General features: G+C 43.2%; 1 protein-coding gene across 2 annotated transcripts in view; it reads right to left on the bottom strand.

Moving 5' to 3' along the window:
• Positions 1-1,136: 1,136 nt before the first annotated feature.
• FBXL7 (F-box and leucine rich repeat protein 7) overlaps positions 1,137-20,806 on the bottom strand; it is a 181,528-nt gene continuing 161,858 nt past the window's right edge. For both annotated transcript variants that reach the window (XM_084282329.1, XM_084282330.1), the window contains exons 3-4: positions 10,913-11,524; positions 1,137-4,170 (exon numbers count right to left, since the gene is read on the bottom strand). In XM_084282329.1, the coding sequence (XP_084138455.1) occupies positions 3,434-4,170; positions 10,913-11,524 (1,349 nt within the window). In that variant the 3' untranslated portion in view covers positions 1,137-3,433. The remainder of the gene's footprint in view (positions 4,171-10,912; positions 11,525-20,806) is intronic.

Raw genomic sequence — 20,806 nt, 5'->3', positions numbered from 1 at the left:
CATGAGTTGAGCATAATTCAAAAAGACAAAAGTGTTGCACTTCACATCAATCTCAAGCCATTACCACAGGGAAAACATAGTTCCACTTTTTATGAAAACCAAGGGAATGAGAAGAATAAATGTCTAGATACATAGCTCTGGCTGTAATCAGTGTATGGTGGCTCTGATGTGCCTTTTCTAAAAGACCTCTTTCTACACAAGTTATTTGAGAGTCATAAACAACATGCCAGCCTGACTGATGTGATTCAAGGTTGCTTGTTTTGTTGAGATCACTACATGTTATGGCAGAGCAGAAGAAGCCTCAGTGCCTGAGAGTGAATTTTATGGTTCAAGAATCAACAATGTTTAGGAAATTTAGTCTTTGCCAACCCCAAACTGGAAAAAAGACATATCACTCACGTGTTGCAACCTTTCCAGCAAACTCAGCTGCACGCGCACTATTTTCTGGTCGTACCGTTTTGCAAGTAGACATTGAAAAAGGTTAAAAGTCAAAACAAGGAAGCCATATCATTAAGTTAAATTCAAATTTTCTTGAAGTAAGTAGCAGTCTCAGAGTAGCAAATCAGGCTATGTAAGGCTATATACTTAGAAATGTCTGGCTTAAAAAAAACCAACAACCTTTATTCATTCTCCACTAGTGCCCCCCCCCAGAGTGGGTTTTTTAGAACATTCACAGGAAACATTGCACTAAGTGCTCTACCCTTGCAGTCAATCCATTTTCATTTTCACATCAAGTATGTTAACTTGCTTTTAAAACAGTGCAGAAGCCCTCCTGAACTTTTTATATGTGTGCTTTTTATATGCTGGTTTTTCTTTTACTTACACTTCCAGTTACTGGTTATGTTTCAGGGTCAAGAAGAATCACATGAGGAAAATCAAATTTTAAAGAGACAGATAGGCAAGGTCATAATCTATAAAAGTTCTTTTTTTTTTTTTTTTTTTTTTTTTTTTAATAGTCATCCACTTACTTGATGTGATGATGTGCTCGTTCACCTGCCTGGTTTCAATAAAACAAAGTTTTACACGTAGTTAATCTTTTCATTTTCACAAGAAGTTAATCAAATAGTGCAAATGACGATGCATGCTCATAGTTACCAATATATTGCTTTATTTCTTGGTAGCAAATTAAGGCTTTTTAGTGAGATTTGTACAGTACAGGCCAATTTAAACATCAGAAACCTTTAAAACCACGTAGCACTATTCATTCAATTTATCGTAGCCAGAAAAGTAGCTTTTTTACTTTTTTAATTATTATTAAAAAGTTAAATGTTACTAATGAGGCCTTATATTTCATGAGTGCAAATGGCTCAAAATCCCACCATCTTCAGGAATGGGCTCAACATTTACTATTTTTGGGGCCATTTTCAGATAAAGGATAAACAGAGAGTATAGCTGGCTCGGATAAATATACTGTAATACTTGCTGGAGAAGAATCTCTAATTTTAAAAATACAGAAAGGAAAACTAAAGTGATGTTAACTCCTCAAAGGATGATATCACCCCCTGCTAGCCACTAGCCAGTAATAGTAGCAATGACAAATTCATTTTCCTTGGCCCTCCTTGCTTTAGGATAACATTATTTATAATTCACAGGTGATGACATCCCATAAGTTAAGAAACTCAAAATTGGAGGAACACAGATACATTACAGGACTCTTTGCACAAGAAGGACAAGTTCCCTCTGCAGGGACATGTCCAAAGCACTGCTTTTTTGTAATCTGAGAGAGCATTGCTACAAGTATTTCCTCAGCAATTATGTATTTTTCGCGAGCATATGGATTTTCACTTCATATCAATGATTTTATTAGTGTTGTCTGGAGATGATGGAACTACTGCTTATGAAAACCAGACATGGTGCTTCCCTTCTTATGTTCTCTACCAAGACATTTATAGCATTTGAGCTGAACGTATGAATTCACCTGTCAGTCACGCACAGGGGGCCTCCCTGAAAATATCATCACCCCTAACATGTCTGGCTTTCAGATCTGAGCATTACATGTGAAAATGCAGAGAAACGGCTGCCAGAAAACTGTGAAGAAAGTAACCATGAAATGACCGTGTGCTCTGGGGAAGGAGGCAGCAGATGGGGGAAGCTCCCAGCCACGCGTGTTCTTGCACGAGCAAGAGCGACCATGAGAGTACAACGGGCTTCCAGTGTCACAGGGCAAAGCTGGCACCATGATGCCATGTTGAACAGCAGACATTTCTCCAGCTTATGGGAACACGCACAGAGAAGGAGTCACAAAATTTAAACCTATAATGTGAATAACATTTCAAGCCCTTCTCTCCCCCCCCAGGGTGTTATCTAACGCCTTTGAAGTCTCAAGATCAGCTGTCTATCTGTTGAACTGTAAGGCCACAGAAAAGGGTCAGGTTTCCACATGTACTAAAGCACGTATTGAACACAGATCAATGCACGTGCCTGGTTTGCTCAGGGGACATCAGCTGCAGTGGTGCCGTGGCTGCTGAAGAGGTACCGTGAAGGAATAAAGGCAGACTTTCTGGCGGTGGCAGCACAGTGCAGTGACTGGAACTGCCTTGTGCAAAGCTCTCCACAGCACCTCAGGGTCCCTGGTGTACTACAGCGCTAGCTTAGCCTGATGCAGAATTACAGTGGCTTTCCGGGTGGATTTGCTGGCTTTTCCCCTTGCCAGGCCATCAATCTCTCTATTTTCCTTCACTAAGGTGAAAACGTCACTGCTATCAGACCCTGCAGCCCCTGTCTGCTACCAGAGGGTGGTACTGCACATGCAGGAGAGGCAGATCTAGAGTTGAAGGCAAGTAGTGATGATGCACGAGTGACCTGGAAGTGAGCTTTCCAGGAGAAACCATGCCTGGGCACAATCTCCAGGTTCACTCCGCAGAGTGCTTGGCAGTGACCAGCAGGTCTTATTCTGCCTCTGTGAAGTGTATTTAAGAACATCACCCAGTATTTCCTGAGGGGTTACAATGATTGGCTACCAAGGAGAAACTACTTGGAGATAAGGGGATGCTTTATCAGCCCTGTTGGAAGAAGTTGGGGAACACAGACACATATTGCATAGTCAGCTTCAAGAGCACAGCTGGAATTCAGATGCATTTGACACAGCTTGGTAGCCTTTCCAAAGGAGGATTACGTGCTATTTCCTTTGGAGGTAGCTACTTTAGCCTGGGACAAGATCGCGGCTGTTAAGGAAATGGCACCCCGACAGGGATGCCGAGCACTCACTGCTTTTGCATTAAGGCAGCCTCTCGACGGAGACCCACCGCACCTTAAAAAGTGATCATACAAAAAGCAAACAAAATAGTCCTCTAGAAACCCCCCCACCAACAACATACAAGAAAAGCTGACTCCCGTGAGCTATAGAAAAAACAGCATTACCGAATATGGGAGCATGTGTTTATACATCAGTGTTTTTAATACTGCATTGCAACAACGGGTGTGTGGTATCCTTTCAGAAGAAGGCAGGGTTGGTGTGCTCTATAATACAGCGCTTGCAATGTCGTTTTACAAATCGCAGAGCATCCACAGACACATCGCAGTCCTGCACATTCAACATCTGCAGGTCAAAACAGTTGGCGGCCACAATCTGCAGGCCTTGCCCAGTGATGCTCTCACATGATTTCAGACTCAGGCGCTTCAGGTTGAAGCAGTTGAGGGCTAGAAACTCCAGGCCGGTGTCTGAGACCAGCGGGCACTTGCCAATATCTAGCGATTTGAGTTTTGTGCAATTTTTGGCGAGGTACTCCACGCCGTGGTCCGTGATGCCCTCGCAGCCCCGCGCGTTGAGGTAGCGCAGCTTGCTGCAGTACTTGGCGATGTAGCGGATGCCCACGTCGGTGATCCGTCCGCAGTGAGCGATGCTCAGGTATCGCAGGCGCGACTCCAGCTTGGCGATCTCCCGCATGCCGAAGTCACTGACGAAGCGGCAGTCGCTCACGCTCAGTTCCTTAATGGACGTGCAGTAAATCATCAGGTAGCGGAGACCCTCGTCGGTGATGCGGACGCAGCGGCGCAGGTACAGGTGGGTCAGCTGGGTGCAGTGCGCGGCGATGGTGTGCAGGCCTTCGTCCTCCAGGACAAAGCAGTCCGTCATGTCCAGGTAGCGGATGGAGATCTGCTTCCCGTGCAAGGGAGACAGCTTGATGGAGGCTTCGCGAGTCAGGCTGATGCATGTTACCTTGGAGCAGCCTAGGGGGAAAAACAAGGTCAATTCAAGCAAGCAGCAAAAAGGACTCAGGCAGCAAGGCCAGAAAGGTGGCCGTGACATTATGCACTGAAGACAGCTTCATGCTGCACGAACAGATACGTCCTGACTGACCAGCCTGGGTTTGCAGTGATGTGCACCAGGGGAAATAATAAACTCCATTGGAGTGAGTTTGCTTGGGGATTTTGAGTACCAGCAAAGCCACAGACCAATTTCGTCCGCATCCCAAATATAAAATAATGGCCCTAGGTTTACCTAGGGACACTCTACAGTCTATTACTGCAATAGACACTCGGTGACAATTTGAGAAAATGGTATTACATGACAACCATGCAGCTTTTTGATCCGAGGCAGTCTCATTGCTGACAGGCTGAGTTTGTAAACCAACATCAGAGGCTCTTTCACCATCAAACCCCATTATAAAAGAGAAGGAAAACCCCACCCACACTCCAAAAAGCATTTGGGGAGCAGATGTGAATCCAGCCCCAAGCCTGCAATGTGGGAATGATGCAAAACCATGGCAAGAAGATGTGTTTGCAGAAGGGTGGAGATTTGGGTAACCTAAGGAAAATGGGGAGAGTCAGCAGGAACCTACAGACTTGTAAGGGCACGGGAGGACAAGGACAGACACAGAAAAGGACTATTTCAAGTGAGAAAGTCTGGCCATGAATGGCTGTAACTAGACTAGAGGAGAAACATCAGACCTTGCAAGGGAAGAGAAAAAGCTAGATGAAAGGGAAAACCACAGTCACAGACTTCCTCCATTTTTGATCTCCACTCTGTGCATGGTGGTGAATGAAAGCTTTTTTGGCAAGTGCTGTTTCTGCTCCATTGCAGACTGTAGTCTCAGGGCTCCTGAAGGGAAATTCTTATCTGTGTCCAGTTCGTCTGGGTACATTACATTAGCATGGCTAGAAATAGCTGCGAGGATGACCTCCTAGTGATCAAGGCCCAACAGTTTCAGCCACAAATATCTACCCAGGCAAATTCTGCAGCATACACCTAAAGAGGTGCCCTCAAGTATGCATAGAAGGAACTTTTCTATATTACTAAAACACTGGCCAACAGCAATGAACTGAGCCATGAAAAGCCAGAAAAGCTAGAATGACAACCTTAGATCTCCACGGATCATAAATGCTGCACAAATCCTGTAGTCTGGAAAAAAAAGAGCATGCCAATCTTTGTATAAAGTCCACCTCAAAAACTTGGATGACCCAAACCCATACCACTTGTTACAATAGGCTCTTATTCAGAAGCTTACTGGAAGGTTTGAATATGCTTCAGAGAAAAAAAAAAAAAAGAAAAAAAGAAAAAAAGAAAAACCTTCTGACAATCCAGAAGGCTCACACAAATGCCTTAAGAAGCATGAGATATGGACAGCTTACAACCTACAATTAGATTCCTACATTCATCGCTTGAGTTTGCAGCTGGATTTTTAATTTAGACTTCAAATCTATGTGAACAGATGCACAGTTTACCTTAGGCCTCACCAAATGAAACTGGCAAATTGTCCACAGGTCATGCAGAAGCTCTGGGACCTTAAGGCAAAGCACCTTGTTCATAGAACAACATCTTCTTAAAACTGAATGCAGCTAATTCCTCTCCTGGCTGGGTTGTAGATCCATCTGTGCTATGGTGCAATTTTTGGAAATATGTTTGCCTTCAAATAAATACTATTTACACACTCCAAAATACAAAGTGTTTTCACTAAAGGGAAGCAGAACAGTCCAATATTAATGGTTTAAAATTTCTCCCCTAATACGCTCTTTGGAGTAGGTGATGCAAAATGCACAACCCGAGTCCCCATCCTTGAGCTGGGTTTTCATAGAAAAAACTGGCACCTAGGCATAAATCTGTTGGATCTGATATAGCTGTCTCTATTGTGCTAGCACAAAGAGGCTGCTGGATTAAGGGATCAGTCCAGATATTTCACATGCTGACCAGAATTCAGTTTTACAATGTGGTTAAGTGAGAATGAAGGGTTGATGAGGCAGACGAGAACGTTCTGCCTGCTGTGGGTCCAAGAAAGGGGAGTGATGTAATGACGACAATTAAAAAGTGAGTGGGTCAGAAGTCTCTCAGCAGGATTGGAGTCACTGTACAGAAGAGTGTGATCACTGTTTTGACAAGCTCAGCATCGTCCTGTCTAGTTACTTTGGCCACAGTGTAAAATATTTCAGGGGAAGGGTATTCAAAATGGTTCCACCAGAAAAAGAATCCATGTCGATATACAACTGGCTGATTTTTAGCCAAAATGACAAGTTTCTGGGTCTGTAACTATTTTTCTGTCCTTAGTAATAAAAAATGTAAAAACAAAGCTCTTGTAGCAGGATTTTCCATAAAGGAAGTATAACTGATTTTTAAATGGGAAATGAAACTTCCAAACAGATTAAAAAATTGTTGGCAGGCATGTTAGATAATAACTTGCAGTCAAACTCAACCAGCTTCTAGAGATATCTCCGACTTGCCCACAAAGTGGATGCTGAGAGTGACAGAACTTGTATTGTGGAGAGCTCTGAAAGTTAATACGAACGTCTGGTACTGACATTAAAGATTTTGGTACTTTATTGCTGCCAAGTAACCATCCAGGAGGAGAGGGACTCAACTCGATGTACGAATGTGAACTGAGTTTTAACCAGCTAGCTGCAAGGATGGTGTTATACCCCAGCACAAGTACCTAATTTTTCTTGCTCAGTGTGAAACCCGATCAGCAAACCACTTCAGTGCTGAGATTTACTTGAACATCAAGATGAAAGCCTAGTCCTAATTACTCCCTGGACCTGATTACAGAAGCAATCTTTTCACGAGATCTCATTTCAGCTTCAAATTTATGCAAGGTCCTAGAGTGCAACCCCATTTCAAACAAGTCCAGGGAGAGTCTGTCTGTACAGCAGTCAAAATTGCTGTCTGAAACCTTGTTGGAATTCTTTTCATAAGACACTCAGGTATGAAAACAAGCGTCATTTTTCTTTCTTTTTCAAGTGTTGTTTTCCTTCCCCACCCCCCTCGTTTTTTTTTTTTTTTTTTCCTTCTTTCTTTTCCCCTCCCTGGTCTCTTTTCTGGCCTTCCCTGTCCTACCTTCTATTTAAACTCGGTACCCCAGGGGCAGTAGGAGAGCAGTATGGCACAGCCTGAGGCAGGGCCCAGCAGGGAGGGCAATTGCCTTCACACCACAATGCAGACTGGTGAGTCTTGGGCCCTGACCTTTGAAGACGACTACTTACAACCACAGATGCATGGATTGCTTTCCCCAATTTGTTTGTAAGCTCACGGATCACCTCTTCTCTTTGAGAAAATGGAGAGAACAGAAAGAATGAGAGCAAGCAAAATCACTTTATAGGAAACATCCCCAGAGATGGACAAGGTGAGGCTTTAAGAAGCACTTTAAATCTGCCCAACAGCATCACTGTATGCTCAAGCAAGGCTTTCTCTTGCTTTGGTCCTTGATGTTCACTAAACCAATTACACTTTTTTTTTTTTCTCCCTCAAATCTGTTTCCCCTCTTCACAGAATATCTGCTGGACTTGGCTTTTCCAGGTGCTGTAAGATGCCTTTTCCCTGTCAATTCTGCAATTTGTTACTGAGCAGAGGTGCCTTTTTGGTGAGACTCCAACAGGAGTTCCTCACTAAAGATCCATGTGCTGACAGAGGGGGTGTCCTGCTCTTCCAGCAAGGAAGAAAAAAATGGGGCATAATTGAAAGGATTAAACTAGTTCCTGTGGATAACACAGTTGTTTTTTTTTTTTTTTTTTTTTTTTTTTTTTTAATGGAGAGGTTGGCATTATATGCAGAGCAATCTCCATAGGAGCCAAGAAGCCAAGGAGCCATTACCTTGTGAAGGTAATGCAATCAGTGGCACACGTAACATGAAGACAGATCAGACTTACCCTTCATCTGAGCACACTGCTGTGGCGTATTCACCACTGTGGGCTTTGCTACAACTGAGGTCACTCCTAACCCTATCAGATAGTGTTTGGTTTGATGAGAAGGGTTCATTTCCCCTTCCTCTGCCACCAAGTACAGCATTGGGTGTGAAGCACATGAAGAATAAAGTTACTCGTGGATCATCACTACATATCCTGACAAAGTGCACAACAACCCTTAAAAAAAAAGAGTGCCCCACAGAAAATAATCACAGAATGGTTTGGGTTAGAAAAGGCCTTAGAAATCACCCAGTTCCAACCCCCTGCCATGGGCAGGGACACCTCCCACCACACCAAGTTGCCCAAAGTCCCATCCAGCCTGGCCTTGAACACTTCCAGGGATGGGATACTTATAATTTTCCTGGGCAACATGTTCCAGAAGAAGTAAAAAAAAAAAAAAAAAAATCTTTATATATTTGATTTCAGCCAGACAGGAGTGGAAAATGGAATCCTGCTTCCAAAACATTCTCAAAAATTACCCGCACCCGGAATGAAAAATGCAGGCTCAAAACAAGACCCTAGAGATTCACTCCCCTCAATTCATGTGCAGGCACACGCTGCAAAAGCTGTGTCTGACCCCAAGCACCCTCACTTCTGAGACTGTTCAAAACCAGGATTTCTCTCCCGTTTGTTCCAAAAAGGAAGGAGCTTGTTCAAGAAAAATCTGAGATTAAAATTAATTTCCTGTCCCACTCTGAGACAAAATTTGAGGAAGACAGGTATTTTACACCACTCTCATCTTCCCATCCCTACCCCCTCCCCACATTTTGGGCCAAACCAACGATCCCTTAGGGACAGTCACCATCTTCAAGGTCTGAAAGTAACAGGCTTGGGGGAACCACCCAGACAAACCTCCAAACAGAGCATATTTTGAGACTTGGTCTCATCTTTTCTTTTCCCCTGTTTTTGCAAAAATAACTTTGCATATCTATCAGTAGAAGCTGTGGACCTAAACAGTCTCAGCCACTCCCATGGAAAGGCTCTGAGCCTTTCCTCTGTGTCAGCTAACACACTGGTTTGCTGAAGCAGTTCACCCTCAGCTCAGCAATTCTGCTTCCTGCATGTCCAGGCCCAGAATATTTTGAGCTCGTCAACTCTCCATACCACCCTGGAAGATGAAAGTAAGAAAAGCATAAATGAGCACAGGATACAGCCAACCTTCCAAGTGATATGTAGCTCCAGGTCTAAATCATACAGGCATTTACTCCTGATATTGGACACACTTCAACCTGAGTATGTTGTAGCAACCCGCAGCTGATGTCTGTATGTACTGACAATAAGTAATTCAAATGCAAAGTTGCTGTGAATAGATTCCCTGGGACGGAATTCCTAATCACCTGTCAACTGTGGACACTGGTCACAAAAAAGTGAGTAATTCTGATTTGTTGCTGTTTGCTTTATTGCTATCCATGACATTGTGCCATCCTAGCAAACACTAGGTGAAAGAGTTGGACTAATCAGTTAAGAAGGAAGGAAGGAAGGAAGGAAGGAAGGAAGGAAGGAAGGAAGGAAGGAAGGAAGGAAGGAAGGAAGGAAGGAAGGAAGGAAGGAAGGAAGGAAGGAAGGAAGGAAGGAAGGAAGGAAGGGAGAGAGAGAGAGAGAGAGAGAGAGAGAGAGAGAAAGAAAGAAAGAAAGAAAGAAAGAAAGAAAGAAAGAAAGAAAGAAAGAAAGAAAGAAAGAAAGAAAGAAAGAAAGAAAGAAAGAAAGAAAGAAAGAAAGAAAGAAAGAAAGAAAGAAAACAACAACCCATAAGTAAATCAGTGTGCACCAGCTGGGCAGTCTTGGAAAAATCAGCTTATCTGGGCACAAATGACTCAACATCATTGCTTCCTATCCCTGCTTTGCCCCGCTTTGTTGTGTAGCCATCAATATCTCTGCAATGGCAAATCTGGTCTAGCTGATCATGATAAACAGACTGTTATTAGACTGATAACAAGGTGGTATCACAAAATAAGTACTGAACATTAAATTTATTCTGGTGCTCTGCTTGGGTGCATCCTTTAAATTAAATGTCTGTGTATTCACAGAGAGGAAAATGCATGTGGCTGACCTTGGGAAAAAAAATCTTCTATCCACAGACACATCTGGGAAAAATTGTCTAAAACATTTCAGCTGATCTAAACAGCTGCAGTGTGATATATTGAAACTGTGGTTAAAGAAAAAGGAGAAAGTCACTAAGCAAGTGTATACACTATAAAAAAAAAGTCACAGCTAGCTACATCTGATTAAAATAGGAATGGAAGCAAGAGGACCTTGAAGTTTAGCTAGGGATGACATTTGATATTTTTACCCAGACAAAAACCTAGGACTGATTCTGAGCTCCTTCTCAATTCACTCACCAGATTACAGATATACACATCATATATACAGATGATATACATGTACATATGTAGAGATGATATCATCTACATACAAATAATATATATATATATACACACACACAGAGAAGATTTTAAAACTTTTGCTCTTGCTCCAATAGCTAGCTTTTGCCATGCTACATACTACCAACTGCAACATGGACCCCTGTAAGGCTGCTTTATGCAAACACCTACAAGGAGTACTCTTGCTGTTGAAGGGGTCCTCTCTGTCAGCTGATCTCCATCAGAGGGGGCCAGTCCGCTCAACTGGTGCTGCTGGCATCTGGGGCATGGGGACTGACGCGGTGCCTGGCACACCATGGTGGTAGGAGATGAGCACTCCTACCTCGAAAAACAGTGCAGAAAGGGAAAGAGTGCAGTGTCAGGGAGCAAGGGTAGACTAGCAGGAGGCGTTTTGATGTCTGTGTTTAAGTATTTCCTGTTACCTGACACATCCAGGTGTTCCAGGTTCGGACACAGTGACACGACATCGAAGACCGCCTCGTTGGAGATGTTGTAACAGCCGGACACCTCCAGCCTCCTCAGTTCTGGGCAGCACTGGGCAATGGTGTAGAGTCCTCTGTCTGTGAGCCGCCTGCAGCCACTAACAATTACCGTCTCCAACATGAGACATACGTTGGGTGTATCCTGACAAAGCCTCCGGGTCAGCACTTTAAGAGCCCTGTCTACGTTGATCGTCTCGCCGGTCAGGCGTATAGTCCTCCAGAGCCGTGGGTCCCAGGCGAGATTGTACCAGCGGCGGCACACGCGGGCACAGCGGCACAGCTGGTTGGTGGGCAGGAAGGAGAAGATCTGGATCATGGAGTGATCGGGCAGCCGGTCTACGTTGGCCTGCTCCTTCTGGTGCTTGGACGCCAGCCGGATGAGGGGATGAGTGAGGCGGGTGGGAGGCGGCGAGTGGACCATGGCAACAGTCTCCCCAGTGACTGAGGATGACGAAGTAGACGAGCCTCGGCCATTCTGGAAACCCTGGGTATTCGGTGGGAATATCAATGCTGGACTGGGCGTGCTGAGCGTCCGCATGCTCAGGTCGGAGTCTGGAAGACAAAACGTAAGGATCAGTAAGCGGCCAGAGGCTGCAGGGCCTGTCCCGCTAACCTGTCTGCTCATGGAGAGAGATGGGCTGCAGGGTTTGGGCAGGGTGTGAAGCAGGCATTTTTAGCAGGTCGAGTGGGAACACACGCTCCCAGAGCTATCTCTGAGCACCATCCCATCCACCCTGGTGCTGCCACACAGCAGTGACAAGCTGCCCTAGCAAAGGGCAGGCTGCAGGCCTGAGCCCTGCAGCGTAGAGGAGACAGCAGCACAACACTAGGGATTTTACATCTTTACACCCTCAGCTAAATACCACAGGAAACGAGGGCAGCTGAATCAGAGGCTTGTTCGGTGGGGAGGAACTGCAATAACCTCAGCAGCACCTGGGAGCTGCTCAGGGAAGAACACCGCGGTCCTTCGCCTCTCCGCTCTTCCAGGGAGAAGACGGAGAAAAGGGCAGAAGGCAAATGCTGCTTTGCTCAGCATGCCTGGGCAGATGGGAAAAACACAACCACACGCAAGCATCCTCCTTGTGTCGTTAAAGAAGTTCATTTCTCCTGCATGCCAACGGGGACTCAGCAGGTTAACCGAGAGCCTGGCAACTGGCTCTTGAGGGGTTTGGCTGTGCTGCTTCTTGCATGGGCAGAAAGGCACAAGGGGAAAAAGGAACTGCGATCGGATTTCAAAAAGCAAGCCCAGAGAAGTAAGTGGCGAGGAAACAGCACGCCTGGAAGTTTGTTACAGAACCGCTGCGCAATGTTTACACCATCTTTTTCCTAGTGCTGCTGCCAGGTTGAAAGCCATCAACCCCAAAAAACACACAAAACTATTTGCTATTTCTTTAACATCTTGCAGGCATAAAAATAAAGGGGATCTGCTGCTAAGTAAGCTTGTCTTTGATGAAAGTTTATTTCAACAGTTTTTTCTTTCTGCTGACATTGCTGCCCAAGAGTCATTTCCACTCCTGCTCCCAGCTCTTCAGCTATGCAGTGCGACAGCAAGTCCTAGACTGGAGAGAACCAGGAGGCATTTCTGACTGTCAAACAAGTGCCATGGGTGATACGCTTAGAGACCCTAGGACATCTCAGCAGTATGCTACACAAAATGCAACCATCGTGTGAGATGAGAGATGGATGCTGGCACAGCTTGCTCATTCCCTCTCTGACCTCTCCATACCGATCACAACAGAAATGCTTTACGAAGAAAAGCACTGTCCAGATGAACACAGGAACCAAACTGCAACACCCAGCAGAATAACAAGTACCAAGAATGGAGTTAGAACAGAGGTTTCACAGCATCAAGATTTCCTCCATGCTGCATCTTTTGCCATCTCTTCAGTGTTCAGACATTTCAGGGAAGCATGCAAAGCCATCTCCTTCAGTAACACCAGCTCTACAGCTTTGCAACTGTGGCTGAATAGAAATGGGTTAAGCAGGGCACACCCAAGAATGCATTCAACAAACCCACACAAATCTGGGTTTAGGCAGAGTTTTCAAATAAACTAATTTTTAGATGAACTGGATCAATGTTTTACACAAGAATTTCCCCATTTGGCTTTTACTTAGTCCAGCACAGGCATGGTTTCACCTCACTAGCTGCAATAGCAGCAAACAAAGGGTTGCATTCTCACAGTGGGTCTGCAAAGGAGAGAAGCACAACTCCTTAGGTGACGAAACCAAGACACAAAGTCCATCAGTTTGCCCAAGACCACCTAGTTCAGGTGAAGACAGATCAAAATCATCATCTCACCCTGTGAAGAAAAAACCCACACTACACAGCTCCTTCCCTCTTCCTTTTTTGTGTCTTGTTTCACTTAGACAGAAACTCAGTATTTCAGCTAGTGACAGGAAAAACATTTTTTCTTCAAGGCCTTTGAGTCTATTCTATGGCTGTGTGGATCTAACCCAGGGATTTGTAAATTTCTGAGCGAGAACCGTATCTTAACACAGAGTAGGTTTTGCAGACACTCTGCTCCCCTTTGAGACCTCCTAATACCCCCCTGGCAGCTACAGCAAATAATTGCACGGAGGAGTGTTATTTGGAAAGCGTGTAGTATACTTTGGTATTTTAAAAATGAGATTTACAGCTGTAGAGGAAAAAAAAACCACCAGCAGCAGCCAGGCTCCTGCAGACAAGTACTGACTCCACAGACCACTTAGGCAACAGCCCCCTAGATTAATTGTTGCAAGGACTTACCATGTGTTTGACCTCCCTCACATCACCACCAATGACAATGCCTGAAGTTAAACATGTGCATAAGATGTGGCAGATCTGGAGCCTTTACCTTTTGTTCTTTTCTTCAGATTTTAAGACAAAGAAGCTTCTAATATAAAAGAACATACATATATATTTTTTTTTCTCAAGTGCTGGATGTACTTCCTACCGCTACATATATTTGGTATTGTGAATTCCTCCCCTTTCCTTTTACTTTTTCATTTGCTTTGGGGTTTATTTTATTGTTGTTTTGTTGTTGATATTGTTTTTTTTTTTCCTTAAACCAGTACAAAAAGGAGAAACAAGCCAATAAAAATAAAACCCACATGAGAAACACTTGTTTCTACACAGCAAAATAGATGGATGAAAAATCAAAATGTTTCATATTTTAAATGTTTGCTATCAACATTTTCTACTACTGTGAGAATGTGGTTACCTCCTGTAAGACAGTCTCCCAGCACAACTTGAAAGCATACATTTTTAGTCTGTGATTGTTGAAAACACCGAACGATCTCTACAGGGTTACATTCTTCCCTATGCTTATACTTCAGTATAAAAAAGCTTTTAATGCTCTATGATGCTCCCTCCTGCGATCAAAGCATCAAGCTAATACGGCTAATCTCCATTCCTTTTGGACCAAAAAATGGCATTCCTTCCTCACTCCTTTGCTAACTGTGCATAATCAATACCTTAGACATTCCGGATGCATAATATATTACTAAAATGTGGTTTTTAACTTAGACCTAGAGCTAAAAAAATGTGACCTTCTGTTTTATGGTAACACTCCGTGCTTGCTTCATGCTCTCCTAATTCTCTCAATTAGTATAGCTGTTCCAGATGTGCATCCTGTATTTCCTTTACCCCTAATCCTGAAGGTGCTCCATGTGAAATTTGCTCCCCCCACCTTCAGGACATGGACTTCCAAATGGATACACACACATGCATATGCACGCACCTCTTCCCAACCCTTTTCTTTTTCCCCCCCCAGAAACAGTGTTGTCATTATTTTCAAACAAGAGAGGTGAGGGAGCATTAGTGGTCTGCTGAGTCTGTAATGCAGTATGCTCCTAGGCAGGAATTTTGCCAGTAGCTTAGCTGAACTCCTTACAGAGGTATTCCCACTTACTGCTTGTTGTGCACCCCTGAGAGGAAAAGAAAAAATAGCAGGTGAGTTCAGGAGGTTTTTGCCAGTAAAAACTTGGAAAGCTTTTTGCTAGCATTTAAAACTTCAGCAAAACCCTTGGTCTATTGTACATTTTCCAGGCTTTTCAAGTATTGTTGGGAGGGACTTCCTGCATATCCGAGCTTCTAGGACTTTCATTCAAATTTTGTTCTTCACCATTTGCTGAGTGCCAGCTAACAGACGGAGCTGGGCCGAGACAGGGCAACCCACTGACAGCATGCCATCAATAAACGCCATCCTGCAACTGCAAATGAAGCTACTGATTGCAGTTCTCAGTACAATCATTCCAGACACATACTGTAATAAGCACATCTTTTCCTGAAAACCACTGTTTAAAAGCCCAAAATGCAGCTTTGCATTTTCGTGATCTTCAAAAGTAAAAAAATGTACAAAGCAGCCCCGTGTTTCCCTCCCTACAACCTCTTCTACCCCTCTTCCTCCCTGATTACCAATGCATTTCTGCAAGATGCTTTTTATTATGGCTTTGTTCAGGCTCTGAAAATTGTTTGTTGATATAAGAGAAAATTTCTTAACAATCTTTAAAGAAATCTCAAAAGACGCGTGCCAAAAACACAACTATAAAAGCTGACACAGAGGGAGAAAATGCACTGGAGGGAGTTTTCTTATTCCATCAGGAATCTGGTTTATTTCAAAGTTGGAGTTTTTTTAGTTCTTTTTTTTTTTTTTTCCAGTTTGGTTTTCCAATGTGTACATACATCTACGGAAAAGGAGCCTTACCTATGTATGACTCAAACCAAGACTAGGTCTTTGTGCATTCTGGCCTTGACAGCAACACACAGTCTCTGGTTTTGGGACCAGAGAAAGAAAACAATGTCATGCTTTTGTTCGACCAGCAGTGGGCACTAACACAGGACACCTGATGTCCGGATCCCAACGTGGACTTTTTGAGATTGAACCCTGCTCGTGTTTAAAGTGTGACTCCGTGTAACCACAATTTTCACTAGGGAGCTGTGTGCACCTGTCGTGAAGTGAGTGCTATACTGCGCTCCCCAGCTTTACAGAACTAAAATGAAACTTTCAATAAATATCAACAAAATTTCAGGTCCTTGTCTGACAACTGAAATGCACCCTTCATGTTGATCTGCTGTCACTGCTGAGGTTTTTAGCAACACAAAGGAGAGAGTTCAGCCAAAATATGTGTAGCCTCTGAAGAGTCAGTATAGCTGAGAAAACTTAAAAGAAAACGGCATTTTTATTACAACATTAGATGCAAAATAATGTGTGCAAAAAAAACACTTAAGCATAGTATAGACACAACACATAGTCTCCTCACCAGAAAAATGGTGCATAAATATTAGCTATTTTACTAAGTCCAATATTGATCTAGACTTCACGTTTTTACTATGATACCATCTCCCTTGCCCATGCCAAAAGTACTTGTTTTACTGAGTGTGTGGAGAGGGGGAGCCTATAGCGGCTGTCAAAGCTGTAGAAATAGGGACAGAAGCGACCTGCAGCAGGAACACTATGAGCTGGTTCAACAGGAGACTCCTGAATGTGACAGACTGTCTTTGAGGAAGACACCACAGCATGCAGCTAACACAGCAGGATGTGACAGGGGTGTTTGTGCCGTGGGCACAGGGAAGTCCCAGAAAAACAGGCACCTGCAAAAAAGAGTAGCTTCCACATCCGAAAAGTCCTTACACGTTGCCCTCAGGCTGAGGCACCACCACCGACCTCGCATTGTCCCAGCAAGGCTTGGAGAGTCCGTGACAGCGAAGAGGCAGCCGGGACAAAACTCACTGCATGACCTCGCACGGGGCTGCAGCAGTCAAGCCCGCTAGCAAGGGTTGCTCAGCAGAGATACCGACGTGATTTTGCAACTTTTTATGAGTGAGAATGTACAGAGCGTGAAGCAGGGCTGGATTAGCTCTCTTGAGGTCTCTCTCCAAGAACACTTAAACCGTCTCTGATGTACATGTCTGCCCTGTTCTTAATTTCCAGGGAAAGCTATAACTCAACTCATTGAGGTGCCTGTTCCAGTGTTGTCACCTTATCGAGTTTCTAAGTTTTTCCTATTACCCAACTCATGCAAGAAGCTGTTTCTTCCCTTCTCCTAGTGCTTGTGAACAAGGAGAGATCTTCACTCGTTCAGCAAGGATTTCTGGCAGGTACTTACTCAGACTTCAGTCCTTTCCTCCCAGTCACATCACCAACATTGGCAGTGTCTCCTTTAGACTCTTCCAACCTGTGTGTACATCTCCTAAAGCCCAGTGCTCCAAACTGACCACAGCACTCCAAGTCAACCCCAGCAGTGGCTACAGCAGAGTCCTTCCCTCCTGTATTTCATGGAAATCACATTGTCAACCTTCCAGATTTTAACAGTCTCAGAAGGATGATGCATTCAGTTTGTGATTCAATGCATCGCCCAGATTCCCACGTGTCATACAGCTGCCTGGCCAGTTATTTTCTTCTATATACTCTATTCATCTTCCTCACACCTGTCTCTTTTGAGAGTGGTACTTTTTCTCTCCCCTTAATCTTTAATATTTTCAAGAACATTTTAAGTCCAGAGCAACCTTCTCAAATTGTGCTCATTTTCAGTTTTCTAAATATACCACATGTTCAGTGTCACAAAATTTAACCCATTCCTCCAGTTTTTTGTGTCAATTTGATTCAAACAGACGGCTTCTGGAGAGGGATGGAAAATCGAGTAAATTATTAAAAAAAACTGTAAGGTATGGCAGGGCAGGTCCCTACAGGGCTCTCTTTGAAACACCATCACAGTCGACAAATACGCAGTGATAACTATGCAACATGCAATTCCCCTTTGGTGGCCACGTTATGATGATTTCACTTAGTCGGCATTGTTTCCTGGCTCGCTTCCAGCACAGACATGCAAAAATCTAAATAACCCTGAGATGGGTTATATCTCCCGTTTCCCTCTCATCAGACTATTTATCTTTGCTAGCACAGAAAATCAGCCTGAAAATGTAAGATGAAGGGAACAACAAAACTTCAGCAAAGTTGAAAACTTATTTCTTATCCTGTGAGAACTTGTAGGTCACGCAACTCTCTTTTCGAGAGCAAAGACCTGTGACAAAGCTCGATTTTTCAGTGTAAAAACAAGCAGCATCAGAGCTCATGAAGTAATTGCATCCACATGCTCCTGGAAGGAATGGTTCCATGGAACTTAAAACAACCCTTTATAGTTTTTAAAAACCTCCCACAGAACGTAGTAAGAATGTGTACCTATTGTACAAGGCTGGAGACAGCGTTACAAGGCCACCTGGAAGAGGGATATGTTAACTTAGATGTGAAGCCACCTCATAGTAGTTTCTGTGTGACATTTTACACCTTGGATTATACTGGTGTAACTTCCCGTTGATGTTGAGCTCCAGTTTTCTTTAGTCTATAAACTCCTCTAAATACCTTTAGAGACCTGATCTCGCATTCCTGGCATATTCACACTAGATACTTAAAGTCAAACAGCACTGCAAGTGAAATAATCGTTACAGTTTTATTAAGCAAATAATTCTTCCTTACAATGCATTTGTCGAAAGCTGGAACTAATTTGCCACCTATTGACTTTGTCCCTTGCCACTTGGCAACAATTAAATTTATCCCCATGGTTTTGAACAGAGCCAAAAAATATGAAGATTGTGGGGGAAAAAAAAAAAGGAAAAAGTAATCTTTCATCATATTAATTTTCATTGTGTTAATTCATCATTTTAATTTCTGAAGTCAGAGCATCTTAATTTTGCCTTTAGTACCACCAGTGATACTAGCACATCAGTTCTGACAAAAGGGTTTGTCAGTGTGTCATTTCTGGTAAATAACATAGTGATAGATGGGATGGTGTGTTTTTTCCATGTTCCGTAAATATCTAACCCCAAAATGAATTCCATACATGCTTAAGAACAAGCTCTTCTTAAACCCCTTAAGGTCAGATACTTTCCCAACTCCTTGCTGTATGCCAGGGAACTCCTCCAGCAGAGTCAGTTTGTATCTACATAGGCAAGGAGTGCAGCCCAAGAAGAGGAGATTTATGGATCGAAACTGTTACTGCTGAGAACCTGACAGCCACGGGTCTGAGAAGTGGATGCTAGTTTTCATGTATCTAATTTCATCCCTAAGACAGACTGCTCAGTAGGTGTTGTCTCTGGTACTTCAGGTGTTCTGTGGAGCATAGTTTTTGCCTTAGTTTCATCTGAAAGTAACTGTGCTCATACACCTGTGGTGATAACTAAAGATGGTAAGCAAGGACTAAGGGGAGAGTTGTTTCAAAATTGAATGCCTGACCTGCAAAATGCAGGTGTGCCCACTGGCCAGCAAAGCAGGACCCACCATCCATCTCCTCACAGCCCAGAGTTACCACTTCCCAACGTAACCCACACCACTTGGGGGAGACGCATCCTGTTCCTGCTAGGTTCTCAGTACTGGATTATCCATGGACTGGACATGTCGTGTTTTATTGTTCCCCATTTTCAGGATTACCACATCAACAGGGATCCAGTTCTTTGCTGTTAAATGCATTGCTTTGAAATATGCAAAATACAACTGTAGTTAAAATGGAAATAGGCATTTACAAAATCCCATGCCATAAAGGTTTAGGATAAAATTAGGCAGCAAGAAGACATCAAGTTTGCTTAACTTCACAGTCACACTGAAAAGCTTACCATCCTTTCTCTCTCCACCTGACAAGTTGTTAGGGAGGCATACTTAACCTCCAACTCCAGCCTGGAGAATACAAAACACCTTCCCAAATCATCCAGAGAACACCCTGGTTCAGTGAAACGGATGTACAGCTATGTTCTGCCTTTCCTTTGAGTTAGTCTGAGATGTTTGAACAATTCCAAGGTCAAGATTTTGTAAGGTAAAACATTTATATGCCTGCCTGACCAGGCAACATTTATATTTCCGTGTTCCACTTCTTTATGTGTTGATCTTCACTTTCAAACCTGCTTTACATGAATATAGATGAGTGCACATTATTCACTACTGGCTCTCATGCTACAAAGATGTGGCCAGAACCAATCACTTGGAGTGACACTGAGCCGGAGCAAACAGATTTTACTCTGCCGTTGAATGATATGCAGACACGAAGTTCCTGTTGATACAAACAGACCTTTGCAATTTACATGGAAAACTTGAACAAATGCCTTGTGACTCCCCACTTCAAAATGCAGAAATCCAGTCAGCTGTTCCGGTCAGTTGTAGCTGTTCTAATACTTCACTTCTCAAAAATGGGAACATTTAGAAAAAAGGATTTATCAGTTTCCATTATTACAGAGCAACTTCAAGCCAAGTTGCTGTACACTAATTTATGGGAGAGAAAGATCTTCAAAAAACTTCAAGTTGCTCACATGGATTAAAACCAAGCAGACCTGCAGAATCTGAAATTTACTTCTGTAAGATGTGCATTGCTCTAAGAGAAAAATAATATACAAACCAGAGGAATGCTTTCCTTGGGGAAAGCTGACAATAGAAAGATATCCTCACTTTGTGGACATATCAAGATGGCTTGTGTCCACAGTTGGTAACCAAACCTAGAGCAGACAAATAATTCCCCAAGAATGACTGTTTCCAGCATATCCACCAAAAGTTAATTCTCTGTGGAACAGAACATTGCTTTTCATAATCAAATACTTGCATTTTAAAAATGAATGATTCTCAGAAATGATGGATTAAAATTAATAGGGGATCCATGATGTGACCTCCAAAGCTGCTGAAGTACACGATAAACAATAGGGTAAACACAAGATGGAACAGTAGCAATATATTTAAAACCACAAATTTGTGCTCCTCTCTTAACATTCAAGTTTCAATGCTAAAGATTCATTAAATCAATGTAATTTATAATAGTCCAAATATCCTCCCTAAAATAAATTCAGGCTTTGTAAACATAGGCTTAACTGATAATCTG

Source organism: Netta rufina, assembly GCF_964035555.1.
Source record: "Netta rufina genome assembly, chromosome: 2".
In the NCBI taxonomy this organism is placed as follows: domain Eukaryota; kingdom Metazoa; phylum Chordata; class Aves; order Anseriformes; family Anatidae; genus Netta; species Netta rufina.
The sequence above is the reverse complement of the archived record's forward strand: the minus strand, read 5'-3'. Positions and strand labels throughout refer to the sequence as shown.